The sequence below is a fragment of the Myotis daubentonii genome, chromosome 9 (genome assembly GCF_963259705.1).
Source record: "Myotis daubentonii chromosome 9, mMyoDau2.1, whole genome shotgun sequence".
NCBI lineage: Eukaryota > Metazoa > Chordata > Mammalia > Chiroptera > Vespertilionidae > Myotis > Myotis daubentonii.
Genome location: NC_081848.1, coordinates 22,736,416 through 22,751,108, shown reverse-complemented (window position 1 = coordinate 22,751,108; position 14,693 = coordinate 22,736,416). Strand labels below are relative to the sequence as shown.

The window sequence follows — 14,693 nt, the reverse complement described above, 5'->3', positions numbered from 1 at the left end:
AAAAATGGAAGATGCTTGGTAAGGGATGAAAGAAAAATAAGACCTATTATTAGCATCCATGGGTGAATTTGAACTTTGCTTTCAGTTGAAATAAAGCAAAGATAGGACTTAACATGGAGAAACTTTTAACCTATATGTTAGTTACTGAAAGATTTGTAACTAGCTCCTTTTTTAGAATTTAGGGGAAACTTTTAGTACACATTCTTGTTTAAAGGAAACGTCTTATTGAAGTACTAAAGTGAACAAAATAAAGCAGTGATAAAACTAAATGACAATAGCAGATTTAGAGGGCCTATGACTAATTGGAAAATATAAAAGAATTGATCATAGCAATTTATTAATATTTTTAAAAATCATTAGAACATAATTGGAAAATGAATTAATACTTCAAAAGAATTCAACATTGATTTGACTACCAATATCAAGTACTAGCAGATAATTTAATTTGTAATTGTTAAAAAGCACTTAAACTTTGTCTAGTACTTCTCAAATTATATTAAGGAAAAACTTCTGAAAATACTGATACGTTTAGCAAAAAAATCAAATCCATCCCCTATGCATCTAAATTTAACCAAAGGACTTATATGCTAGCATATAGGCCTAACCAATGGACACAGACAACAGGGGGGTTAGGGCATGAGTGGGGGAGATGGGGGGTAATGTGGGGATGAGGACACATGTAATAACTTAATCAATAAAAAATAAAAAAATAAATTTAACTATCAAATAAATGGAAATATAATTTTTTTACCTCTGTATTTTTATGTCTTGAATGTGCTAATGCCCAAGATTAGTCACCTGCTATAGAGCTTGGGAACGGCTACTCTATCTCAAAGACCCTGATAGTGTCTTCTGAGGATTAGGAATAAAAGGACAGAGGATCAGAATTACCTGGACTTTTTCTTGTTTTCCTAATCATGGAATAACCTCTCCTACTAATGTGGATCAGAATCTCCTTCAAAAAGTCAAGAAGAAGGCCTTGACTTCATTGTGCTTGAGAGGATGGGTAGGTGGTGGTAGAATTATGCTCCTGGCCTCTCAAATTTAAAACAATGTACTGAGTACGTGTATGCCAGGCCCCGTTTTATGCGTATTTATGTGTATTGCTTTATTTCTCACAACAAGCCTACTATGTAGTATCATGACTCTCAGTTTATTTTTATTCATTTGTTTTTTGAGTGGGGGGGTGGGGGGGTGTGTGGGAGAGAGAGAGAGAGAGAGAGAGAGAGAGAGAGAGAGAGAGAGAGAGAGAGAGAGAGAGATGAGACAGACACAATGATTGGTTGCCTCCCATGAGCCCCGACGACCAGGGCCAGGGACTGAATCTGCAACCAAGGTACATGCCCTTGACCAGAAATCAAACCTGATCAAACCAAATCAACCCAAATCAACCCTTTGGTGCATTGGCCTACGCTCTAACCATGGAACACGGCAGCCAGGGCATGACCCTCCATTTATTTTTGGTTGAGGAAACAGATAGAGAGAAGGATGTAAAACTTCCCTAAGATCACACAGCTAGCATTAAAACCAAGGTTGAGGCCCAGGCACTCTGACTCCAGATTTCATTCTATTACCCTTGGGAGATGTAGTTCTTCATGGTAGTGAGGTTTGTCTTGAATACTACTATATTATTATACCTCAGAACATGAAATTTTAGACTTGGATGTGAAATTGGAGAAAATCAAATTCAAAGATCTCATCTTAAAATTAAGAAAAATGACACAATGATGACATAACTTATCCACGTTCACACAACTGGATAGAGGCAGAATCGGAACTAGAGCTCAGACCTCCTCTGGAACTTTATTCAGTGCTGTAACGCCTCCCTAGGTGGGCTTCTGTGGGAGAGCCTAGAAATATTGCTTACAACTTTTCTCCATGATTATTAAAAAAAACTGCAAAAGTACACAGGAGAAAACCAACAATAATTGTGTTTACACAGAGGTTGATTTTTCAAAGCAGTTAATCCGTTTCCCCACACCCAATCACTGGATAGTCTAGTCGTTCTGTTGATTTTTCATGCACCCTTTATCATATGTTAATTCCATGTATTTGCTACGATTTTGTGTTAGCACCATCTTCCTACTGATCTGGTTGTCATTCTCATGTCAGGACTACACTGTTCTACTTATTGTAACTTTGTGATAACTTTTTATATCTGGGGGGCAAGCCTTTTGATTTTCTCTGTTTTCAAATTTTATTTATTCTCCTATAGTATCTGTTCTTACAAATGAACTTTAGGATTGTTTTGTTCTTCAAACAATTTCAGAAGAATAACTTCTCATACTATTTACTACCTTCCAGAAACATGCTGTGTCTCTATGCTTCATGTTTTCTTTTCTATTTCACAATAAAGTTTATTCTTGTACATAGCAAGCTATGTTTTTCTTATGATTATGCCTAAGAACTTAATTGTGTTTGCTAGAGTAAGTGGACTGCTCCCTCATTATGCTGTTGAAATCATTATTGATGGTGTACAGTGAGTGTTTTTCTGAGACCTGTTACTAATTCCAAAACAGTAAGACTATCTTAGATACTTGTGGAAAAGGAGCCTCCTGGGACATTCCAGAGCTAGAGAAAGAGATACTGTTTGGGAACTCCTGGGCACCAACTCTGCTTTATCCCCCCGCCCTGAGAAGGATGTGGTCTTGCAGTTTATTTTCAGAAACAAGAGAATGCTTATAAATATTATCTTAGGTAGATTTATCAGTGTACTTTCTTCTGCCATGTAGGTGTAAGCCCAGTGTAAAAGGGCACAGGCAACATAAGCTTCTTTCTCTAGTCTACCAGGTTCCACCTCAACCCCACAAAGAGAAAAGAGAAAATGAGAAAACTGTGGAAATATATGCTGCACCTATTTCTGCTTGCAACGAATTCATATCCTCCCTCTTAACTTCTGTATCCTTGATTAAATCAGAAACTTAGTTTATATAAATATATATATCTAATCATGTTATGTTCAAGCAATGTCTTTTCCTTATCAATAGTATATTTGTTTTACTTTCGTGTCTTGTCACACTATTCAAAACACTAGGATAAAGATTGTAAAAATATTTTTGTTTCGTTCTTTATTACAGAGACTATCCCTAGTGCTTAACTGTAAGTATGCTGACTGTTGGTTTAAAATATTCTTTGTTATGGAAAGGACATATGCTCATATGGACATTGAATTTTATCATATGCCTTTTTAGAATCGATTGAAATTATGGTTTAATTTTTCTCTTTTGACATTAATGTTATATTGATATGGCACCTAATGTTAATTTTTATAGTTCTAAAGAAACGGTTAGATAACTTTTTCTTTATTCTTGTAATTAGGAAAATATTTCCTTCGCATGTCTATCTGCAAATCTTTTTCATCAACTTATTGGGATGTGTGCCTCTTTAATCTGCATAAAGTGTTTGACAACTCAGTATTTTCTTCTATCATACCTTTAAATTCCCATCTCCATATGTAAAGTCCATCCAAAAATATTATGTTTCTTATTCAAATATTCCTTTACGTCTCTCATTAAAGTTATGTAATTTTCTTTCTTTAGATTTGTCCTATATTTCACTCCCAGGAATTTGTGAAATAGGGTCTTTATTTAGATTCCTTTATGTATTATCCTTTCCCTCAGAACTTTTTTCTTCTCTACACTAGAACTTCTTAGGTTTAACCTATATGTCATTGATGAGATTTCCTATTCTGTTAATTCTGCTCCTTACCACTTTCTATGTAGATTTTATTTCTGACTTGATATTTTTAATTTACTAGCAATTTATCCTCATCTTAGCTAACTCCCTTTCATCTTAAATTGTTCTCTCCTCATAATTTCCTGTTTCTTTTCCATAGACTGCAAAGCAAATGTTTTATATAATATTCTTCTGTTTCCTTTAATGACACACTTTTTCACAGGCATTTTTTTTCCCTCTTGAGTCTTCAGAGCAATGTTTCCTATACCTTTTGCGAAAGTAGTTCACTGGTACTTTGTACTATCCTAGAGCAAGAGGGACAGTTCCAGGATTTAACCTTCAACATAAATGGTGTGAGATTGTTCTCAGGCACACTCTGTGCTATGTTGATACAATGATTCTCTTTAAGTGTCAGGTGGAAAAGTTAATGTTCACTCTTAGTCCAATTTCCAGTCTTCTAGCAAGCATTTATCTAGCAAGGCACTAGAGATGTGCTTTTATATCTACTACTTGGTTCTCTGTCGCTCTGAGCATATGATAGAGTACTGGGAAAATCATCTTCAGTACCCACAAATCTGAAGGTTGTTCCGATACTGCTGTACATAATAGTTTTAGTGAATGAACACTAGATAGATTTGAAATACAATGGACCACTGCTCGTCTACCCCTTACACTCTACCATATCTTATCTGGAAGTCTCAGTCTCAGAATAAATATAGAGAAATACAGAGATTGGTGAGAAGGGAAAATGACTATGATTTTCTTCCAGTGCTACAACCATGTAGCAGGAGGGGAAACTATTCTATTCTGAGGTGTTACTAATGTAACCACCACCACAACTGAGAAAACAATAGTTCTACATTCTCCCCCCAAATTCACTTATGCTACCTCTCAATCATTTAGTTTTGGACATATTGAGTCTGAGGTGTCTTAAAGACACCCTGATGAAAATGTTTAATAAAATGATGAAAATTTGGGCCATAGGCTTTGGAAAAAACTGCACTGGAAATAAAGGTTTTGGAATTTCTGCCTACAGATTAGGCTGAACTTATGGGAAAGAGACTTCCTGACGCCTAAGTGAAATGAAGGTAGTTTGAGGGTGGAACCTTTAGAAACATCAATACTTACATGAGAAATGGAAAAGAGGGAAGCAATATTAAAAAGACAAAGGCCAGAAAGAGTGCTAGCACAGAAGGTAACTAGAGAACGTTCTGAAAGTGTGAGTCATCAATGGTTGGTGATAAATCACATAGCAACACCAGGTTAATACAGACGAAATGAAGAGCATTCTGGCAACTAGGAAATTATCACTAACTTTAGTGAGAGCAATTGCACTGGATTAATGGGTGCAAGAGCCAGAGTACAATGCTTTGTAGAGTTACAGGAAACTTGAACAAAAAGATTTAGAATAGTGGCTAATGGGACATGCCAACTCAGGTGAGGAAAGGCATTGGGTATGGTTACAAGTTAAGGAAAGACAGCTTGTAAGGATAGAGCTAGAAGAAGCAATTGCAGTTAAGAACACACAAGATAAAATGTATTGCATGAAAAATGGATCACATCCCCCTCTGATGTAGTAAAAGCAAGCTCAGAGCTCCTTGGTATTTACCTAGCAAATGAGTTGAAAATGTATGTCCATAGAAATATCTACACACGATGTTTATAGCAGGTTTATTCACAGTTGACAATACTTGGAAACAATGTGCCCATCAACAGGTGAATGGATAAACTGTGGTACATCCACACAATGGAATTATTCAGTGAAATGTGCTATCATGCCACACTGAGACATGGAGGAAACTTTAATGCATATTAAGTGAAAGCAGCCCATCTCAAAGGCTACATGCTGTGTGATTACAAATATAAAACATTCTGCCAAAAAATAAAACTATGTAAAAAGATCAGTGGTTGTCAGGGGCTCAAGGGAGTGAGGAAAGGGTAAACAGGTGGAACACAAGGGATTTTTAGGATAGTGAAAGTATTCTGTATGATACTGTAATCATGCATATATGTAATGTCACTATACATTTGTCAAAATCCACAGAATGTACTACTCAGCCATAAAAAAGGATGAAATGTTGTCATTTGTGACAACATGGAGGAACCGAGAGGGTATTATGCTAAGACACAGAAAAACTAATATCTATGATTTCACTTATATATGGAATCTAAATAAATAAATGAACAAACAAAACAAACAAACTCACAGATACAGAGAACAAACTGATGGTTGCCATATAGAAGGATGTATAGAGATGAGAGAAAAAGGTGAAAGGGATTAAGAAGTACAAATTTTCAGTTACAAAATAATTACAGGGGTGTAAAGTATAACATAGGAAAAATAGTCAATAATAATGTAGTAACTATGTATATGGTGCCAGGTGGGTACCAGACTTATCGTAGTGACCACTTCATAAGTTATAAAAATGTCTGATCATTACATTGTACATTTGAAACTAATGTAATACTGTATGTCAACTATAACTGAACAATACATTTTTAAAAATACCAAACAACCCATAGGATGTACAACACAAACAGTGAGCCCTGAGGTCAACTATGAACTACAGTTCATAATACTCCATCAATATTGGCTCATCATACCAGATGTACCAATGCAAGAGGTTAATAACAGGGATGTGTGTGTATGAGGGGTTATACAGGAACTCTCTTTACTTTCCACTCAATTTCTCAGTAAATCTAAAATGGCCCTTAAAAAAACAAAAGCAAGCACAAAGGTGTAGAATAGAGAAGAAAGTTAAAATAGTTCTACATGCTGGACTTTTATTTTCATTACTTAGCAGGTGTGGGTATGAGTGGGTATCTCTCAGCAAATGTTCTATCACATTTTAGATATTATAATCCAGAATGATGGGATACCCTCTAATTGAATTTCCCTGATGTTCAAATACTGAGGTGGCAAGTGAACCAATGCTTATTGATCTAAGTACAATAGCCATTTACTTTCAATACATTGGAGCATTGGCCTGCGGACTCAAGGGTCCTAGGTTCGATTCCGGTCAAGGGCATGTACCTTGGTTGCGGGCACATCCCCAGTGGGGAGTGTGCAGAGTGCAGCTGATTGGTGTTTCTCTCTCATCGATGTTTCTAACTCTCTGTCCCTATCCCTTCCTCTCTGTAAAAAATCAATAAAATATATTTTAAAAAATAAAAAATAAATGTTTTAAACTTCTATTTTGTATTTCTACAATAGTAAATGCTGATAGTTATAACCCACAAAAACGAAAGCTCTTTGGGGTCCTCAGTAATTTTTAAGAGTATAAACGGTTCCTGAAACCACTAGGATAAACTATTATCAAACAAATTAAAGTTCAGAAAATGAAGTCACAGTTCCTAATCAATTTACAACATGACAGTAACAGACTGATTTCAAACCTGATATAATATCATGATTAGAATAACCATAAAACATTTTCTTGAGATTTAACTTACAAAGTGAATTAGATTTCAGTTGTGATGTAGCCAATTGTTCTCCTCGCTGGCTTTCATTCTCCTCATCACCCTCCTCATCTGGTACTACAAAGTCATCAATAATGTAATTGTCTCCATCTTCATCAGATTCATCAACCTCCTCCTCTTCATCTTCGTCATTCTCCTCCTCCTCTTCATCATTTTCATCACTGATTGGGCAGGATTCCCTTTCAGAGTCCTAATTAAATTAAAAAAATATTTCTTCAGTAAATTATATGGATATGATATTAAAAGATTAAATCCCAAACCCAAACAAATGATGCATAGAAATTAATTTCATATTTTAAGGTTAAAAAATTATGTTAAATGTTGAAATTTGAAAATCATATGTGTAAAATGTTTAAAATAGACATTAAGATTATAAGAAGATAAAAACAGGAAATACCATATAAAACAAATAGTCTTCCAATATTACAAGAAAGATGGACTGAAGCTCATGATAAAACAATATATTAGATACAGTATTTCAATTAAACATGTTCATGGATACTTTATTAAAAATAAATTCTAGAATTATAGAGAAATAGAACAGACTTAGCCCTTTCATTTTTATAAAAAGTAAATACTTTTAAGTAAAAACTTAAAAACAGTAACAAAACCAATAAAATAAAACACACCTCAAAATCTCTACTACTATTACGTCTCTGATGAGATCTTTGTTTTGAGAGTTCTTGCAGCTTCTGGAGTTGCTCTCGCTTTCTTGCAGCGGAAGTTTTCTCAGGTTGAGTCTGCTCCATCTCCGCTGAAGAACACTCATCTTCAACCACTCTACGCGGACGCTTATCACCTACTTTCCTCATTAGGACGTCGCTGTCACCACTCTCATCACTGTCACTTATCACCGAGGTCCTTCTTCTCTTCCCGCGCTTTACGTTTTCTTCTTCTAAATCCTCCTCTATTATCTGTTCAGTGTGCTTGCTGAGGTCAGCATCCTCTGGACTTGAACGCTTTTCCTGGTCTGGTAAATCAATAGTGCTACTCTGATTGCCTTTGTCATTTTCTCCTTCATTTGTTGAACTGTTGCCAGTGTCAATGAGATGCTCACAGTTGTTGCCTTCACTTTCAACTTTAACTAACTTAAGCTCACTTTCATCTTCTGGCTTTTTATTACTTTCAAGCCCTTTGTTACTAGCAAGCTCTTCATCACTGTCAATACTTTCATCACTATCACGCTCTTCATCACTCTCAAGGTCTTCACTCTCAAGGTCTTCATCACTATCCAATAACTGTGAGAAACTATTTCTTTTAGTCCGCTTCCAATCAACTCGAGATTTTTGCTCACGCTCTTGAATTTTAGAATTCCTCCTTGTTTCACGTACCATTTTCACTTAAGCTTCTACAAAATAAAGTTATTAGGAATATAATAATGATAACCAGATTACAACAATGAATGCATTTATGGTACAAACTATATTTATTTGGTATTATAAAATGGTTCACAAAGGTAACATCACATGAACTACCTGAGTGAACTGGCAGGATAGTTATTCAGCAAATAATTTATTGGGCCCAGCCATGTTGGTTCGGTGGTTGAGCACAGACCTATGAACCAGGAGGTCAAGGTTCGTTTCCCTGTCAGGGCATATGCTTGGGTTGCAGGCTTGATCCCCAATTGTGCAGGAGGTGGCTGATCAATAATTCTCTCTCCGCATTGATGTTTCTCTCTCTCTCTCTCCCTCTCCCTTCCTCAATCAATATCAATAAAGATATTTTTAAAAAAATAAAAATAATTTATTGAACATCTATGAAATCATTACATGAACATCTATTCTGAATTATGCTATATGTTTTGCTGAAAGAGATACATAGAAAAATCATGGTACTGTTCTTCAGAAGATTATTATCCATGTATAGAAATAAAACATATAAACATATAGTAAGAAAAATGCAAGGTAGTATTCATTTAGTACCAAGTAAATGATAAAAATAACCGATAAAAGTGTAAAGATTCAGAAAGATCAGAATAGCATGTGATTCACTAAAGGTTTTATTGAACAGACATGACCTGATAGACTTCTAACAGATTGGTTATATTTGAACAAAAAGAATGAAAGAAAAAAGTGATTTCGGGCAGATAAAAATGGTAAGGTCAAAACTTGGTCATTGAGAAAGAACATAGTAAGTTTAGTAAATAATAATGTGACCTAAAAGGTGTGATGAAAGGTTTTATGCTTCTCTACACAAGTATAGAGAAGTAGGATGAGATTATCAGAATGATTCATCCTATAAGCAAAGAAAAATTCTGAACAGAGATATGACATGAATTATAACATAAAGGATCAATCAATTTATGTAAAGAAAGTTATAAAGTCATAATTGACCTAAAAAAGACAGTGGTGCAAAGCTGAGAGACAACTATCCACTAAGATTGCAGCCTTTATATAATTTACAAAATGGCAGTGGCTTTAAACAACTCAAAGTTAAAGATACAATATAATACAACAGAAAACTTATTAACAATCCAATAACATAACCAGATAAAAAGAAGTTTCATGGTGAAGCAGAGCATGGTATTGGGAAAGGAAAACAAATGCTGTAAATTTCCAATTCAGAAAAGGATGAACTCCATCAAAATTATCACAAGCATATAGTAAAGGAACACTTAGAGACAAGATAACTAGAAAAACAATAACACAGTAGCACATATATACTTCTGTGGTTGCTAAGGAAACTAGAAATATCACAATGTAATGAGACTGACCTCATAATTCTCCTATAAGATAAAAGGCCAATATGCAAATTGTCCCCTAGATCAGGAGTTCGACCAGGGGGCAGGGCCAGCTGGCCAACCGCCCGTGGCCCCTCCCCCTGGCCAGCCAACCTCCGGCAGCCCCTCCCCTGGCTGGCCAAATTGGCCCCAATTGGGGCAGTTAGGCTGGACCTCACCCATGCAGAAATTCATGCCCTGGGCTTCTAGTCCTATATAATAAAACCCTAATATGCAAATAGACCAAATGGCAGAACTACCAGTCGCTATGATGTGCACTGACCACCAGGGGGCAGACACTCAACGCAGGAGCTGTCCCCTGGTGGTCAATGCTGGTGAGCGCAGTGGCAGTGGCGGGGGCCTCTCCCACCTCTGCCGCAGGTGAGCGGTAAGGAGTGAGGGGTCTCAAACTGCGAGAGCCCCAGACTGGACTGCGAGAGGGCACAGGCTGGGCTGAGGGACTCCCCCCCTCTTTGCCCCGAGTGCACAAATTTCATGCACCAGGCCTCTAGTACATGTATAAGAGCTTATGTATTCAACTGAGTGCTATATCCTTCAAATAAATCGCCCCTTTGAGGCTGATTATCACAATATTTCTACTATGGCACAGAATATTCCTGGAGGTTTTCTATAAACCATAGTATCAAATGTATATATAAATATATGAAAATAATATCACTTCATTTTTATCCCAAAGAGTGGTTTAAATACAAATTTTATTCACTGGTCTCAGTTATAAAAGACTGTGTGAGAACTTTCCAGAAATTAAGTCCAATTTCAAAAGATGAAGATTAAGTACCATTAAAGATATCTTTTTAAAGTGTTGCAAACTGAAAGTAATTTCAAAATTTTTAATGAACAATGGCAGTATTACTGAACCAAGTTTATAGCTTCCCAAAGTGATTGCGTTTTTTGGGGTGAGAGAAATAACCACTCATTTGATTGTACAAATTCTGATTATTTATAAGGTAATGTGACTACTTCTATAATGGTAACAACTCATAGAAAATCAGAACAATTGTTTTTAAGATTATACAAGAGAAATTATAGTGTAGGCTGAAGCCCCATCTTATCACAGTAACTACTGCACAATATATTCAGCACTGAAACAGCAATTTAACAAATCCCAGTAAATAGACCAAACATTCTGCTATTTGAAAATTACACTTGGGTTGTGTCTTACAGAAGGCTTATGTTAAAATCAGCAAAGAAAATTATGTGTGTGCCAGAATCGGTTTGGCTCAGTGGATAGAGCGCCGGCCTGCGGACTGAAAGGTCTCAGGTTCGATTCTGGTCAAGGGCATGTACCTTGGTTGCCGGCACATCCCCAGTGGGGAGTGTGCAGGAGGCAGCTGATCGATGTTTCTCTCTCATCGATGTTTCTGGCTCTCTATCCCTCTCCCTTCCTCTCTGTAAAAAATCAATAAACTATATTTAAAAAAAAATATGTGTGGCTAAAGTTACCCTTGAAAAATACATTACTGTTTAAAGTGGTTTTTTTTGTATACCACACTGTTCAAAATATGTCCACCCAGTTTCTCCTCCATTTTTTTTTCTCCTCCATTTTTTAAATTACTGTGTTTCCGTTTTATTAAGCACCAGACAAATTAGACAGCTTATATTTTGAAGCCATATTGTACAAAGGAGTATTTTTAAAGCACATATAGTTAAATTTGCATAAACTAAGTGTGTCTGTGCTTTACACTGTACTGAGAAAGGGAAGGCTTTCTAATAAATCTGACCTGGGAGAAATAATAACAAATTATAAAAAACAAGTGACAAATATGGCTTCTGTAGATACACTAACGCAAATATGAACAGTAGGAATATGAAGTGAAAGATTTTATTAGTACTCAAAAGCAGTTTCATATACACTAGATGATTAACTTACAATATATACCATCCTCTAAACACATTTATCATATCAACACGTGATTCCTATGACAATGGTAAAGACAAGTACGAATGTCACACTATAAAAATACCAGTGACTGCACAGTTCAGCTATTTAAAAAAGCCATGTCTGTATATATTTTCAGTGCATTTTTATCTATCTTTTGAAATCTTGACAATAATCTTAAAAGGAAGATATTATCTATCTTTATTTATAAAAACCAAATCCAAGGACATAGACTGTAAATGACTTACTGAAGATCACACAGCCTCTTAGTGAGAGAAGGGGGTCTGGAAACCAGGGCTCCTGACTCCCCGTCCAGTGCAACACAGTGACTGCTGCCAATATTATATTTGCACGAGGTAGTAAAAATTATGCCTTTAAAAAGCCATTATTTTTTTTATCTCTCACTCATGCTAAATTTTAGCTTCAGAAAATAATCATTAAAATAATTTAAAGTTTACAAACATGCTTCTTTAATTACATAACTGAACTGCATGTGGGTTTATGCCAGAAACTTCTGAAAAGATTAGTTATCCAACAGAAAGAAAATAATGTACTAAAGAATTGAAAATCTGCAGAATTCTCTCTCATCTTATTGATTACACTTAGCACAAACTTTAAGGCATTCCCTATTAGGTGAAAAAGTAAAAATTTGCAAAAAAAAGGCAGTTTCTTATGAGAAAAATTTTATTTTGGAAAACTTTAGTGTTAAATGTTTGAAGGGGCACATTTTATTTAATTAACATAAATCATGTTTCATCTGGTCAACTAGCAAATGTCCATGGTCTCTCCATATTTCAAAATTACCACTTATATTAATAATGTCAAAAATTCTGAAAAAGAAGATAATTTGAATATGATGGTTCCTCTTTTTAAAATTTCGGATAGTTTCATTATGTTAGCTGAGGGTGGTAGGGTGTGAAAGGATGATGACAGAGGGAAAAGGACGTGAACTAAACCTGAGAGAAATGAGAGGGTAAAGCTAAGTTGATAGGTTAGACATTTCTTCGCCGTTAGAATTAAGGAATCCATGCAAATGGATGTAATTTCTATATACGCTGAGTATACATTCAATTTCTGGAAATGAGAATTTAATGAAGCTTCTCCAATGACACCTTATCTTTAATCAACAAGAAAAGTATCAGAGACTCCAAAACAGGAAGCACGAACTAAGTGAATGAAGAGGATCAGTATTCCCGCACCTTTGTGTGTCTTGGTTCGTGTCATGTAAGATGCACATACATGAAGAAGCTGACGGCCGAACAACGTAAAGGTAACACTCCACATGGCTTGTGTTCTTTCTCTAACACAGCAACTACACACCAGTAAAGGGTACGTGAATGCCACTCGCATTTCTCATCAGAAGAAATATCCTTCCTTCTAGACTCTGAGGTTAATTAATTCTCAGGAGAAGATTCATTCTAGGAATTGCCCTATGAACAATGGTGGTGACACTTTACCAGCGGTTCTCAACCTGTGGGTCGCGACCCCTTTGGTGGTCAAACGACCCTTTCACGGGGGTCGCCTAAGACCATCCTGCATATCAGATATTTACATTACGGTTTGTAACAGTAGCAACATTACAGTAATGAAGTAGCAACGAAAATAATTTTATGGTTGGGGGTCACAACATGAGGAACTGCATTTAAAGAGCCAAAAGGTTGAGAACCACTGCTACACTGTAAGGTCTGAAGCGCAGTGAAACCCACGAGGAGGGATACAGTCCTACTTGTAAACCATCACCTCTCCTGGATGTCTGCTTTTCTGGGACAGTTTAGAGGGGCAGCCTGGATAAGCAAAGGAATAGAGATGTGATGCATTCTACGGGCCGGCACACGCCCTGCACTGTGGCACCGCTAGGAGAAATCAACAACAGGGTCTCCGCTCCCAAGGAGCTCACAATCCGATGCAATTACGAAGGACATCAAGCCGAGTCCGCATAATACACGACGCAGTGAATCAGCTGATGGCAGTTCTTCCACTGGCTGGGGGAATGGGCAGCAAGGAATAGGAAATAGAAAAACAGGAAGACACACCTAAAGACAGGAAATCCAATTCTCTACCCCCCTCGCCCCCCCTCACACACACACTTATTTTCACGGTACAACACTCCACCATTTCGCAGAGTGGATCCTGCCAGTTTGGCGTCCCTGACAACTACGGCATCCATCACAACCTGTGCTGCTGAAGGTGGCTCCACACCTCCAGCAGGGATGAGCGGCAGCAGGAAGAACAGATTCTCCCGGGAGCAAACACCAACAAACACTAGAGTCATTTCCAGGACAACAAACCTGGCTCTAGGCCGGACGCGGGTGCCCGCGCCGCGCGCCCGCCGTCCGCTACTCTGCCTGCCTTGCCGGGTCGGGAGCGCGTCGCCAGGAGACGGACCCTCCGTTAGGGACCACTCTTCTCGGTGACGCGCGCGGGACGACACAATCCCCTGGACCCTCGGAACGGAGCTCCGCGCTCAGAAAACAAACATGGGGCGACCGAGGCCACAAGCCCGCGAAACAGCCACTCGCAGGCCCCGTCTCCGTCCCGCCCAGCTCCCCGCCGCGGGACGACCTCGCACCCCGCCCACTGCAGCGCATTCCGCGAGTGGAGGGTGCGCCCAGGGCGGTCCCGCCCACCCCGGAGCATCCGCGGGACCTTTCCTCGCGACCCGCCGGGAGGCGTGGCTTCCCCGAGCCTCGGGGAGGCTGACAGCAGCCGGAGCGCAGCCCGAGCGAGGCCCCGCCCCGAGCTGGCCCGCGCCGCCCCGCGCGCTCACCTTTCAAAGCGCCTCCGCCCCCGCCCCCGCCCCCGCCCCCGCCCCGGGCACTCACTCCTGACAAGCGCGCTCCTGCCGGTTCCGGGGTCCGGGGGAAGTCCCGCCTCTGGGAGGGGCTGTGGGCGGGGCCAGAGGCGGGCGGGCGGGCGGGC

General features: G+C 38.3%; 1 protein-coding gene and 1 long non-coding RNA gene across 8 annotated transcripts in view; one reads left to right on the top strand and one right to left on the bottom strand.

Annotated features, from left to right (window-relative positions):
• The window catches only part of CCDC82 (coiled-coil domain containing 82), an 807,218-nt gene that overhangs the window by 18,996 nt on the left and 773,529 nt on the right, over positions 1–14,693 (bottom strand). For 2 of the 7 annotated variants that reach the window (XM_059708089.1, XM_059708090.1), the window contains exons 1-3: positions 14,063–14,444; positions 7,785–8,503; positions 7,129–7,345 (exon numbers count right to left, since the gene is read on the bottom strand). In XM_059708089.1, coding sequence (XP_059564072.1) covers positions 7,129–7,345; positions 7,785–8,489 — 922 coding nt within the window. In that variant the 5' untranslated portion in view covers positions 8,490–8,503; positions 14,063–14,444. Of the gene's footprint in view, positions 1–7,128; positions 7,346–7,784; positions 8,504–8,630; positions 11,127–12,022; positions 13,346–14,062; positions 14,445–14,596; positions 14,627–14,693 lie in introns of those variants that run through there. The other 5 variants (XM_059708088.1, XM_059708084.1, XM_059708087.1 and 2 more) reach the window with 5 other exon arrangements.
• The window catches only part of LOC132240643 (uncharacterized), a 139,866-nt gene that overhangs the window by 116,597 nt on the left and 8,576 nt on the right, over positions 1–14,693 (top strand). The gene's annotated exons all lie outside the window — the stretch shown is intronic.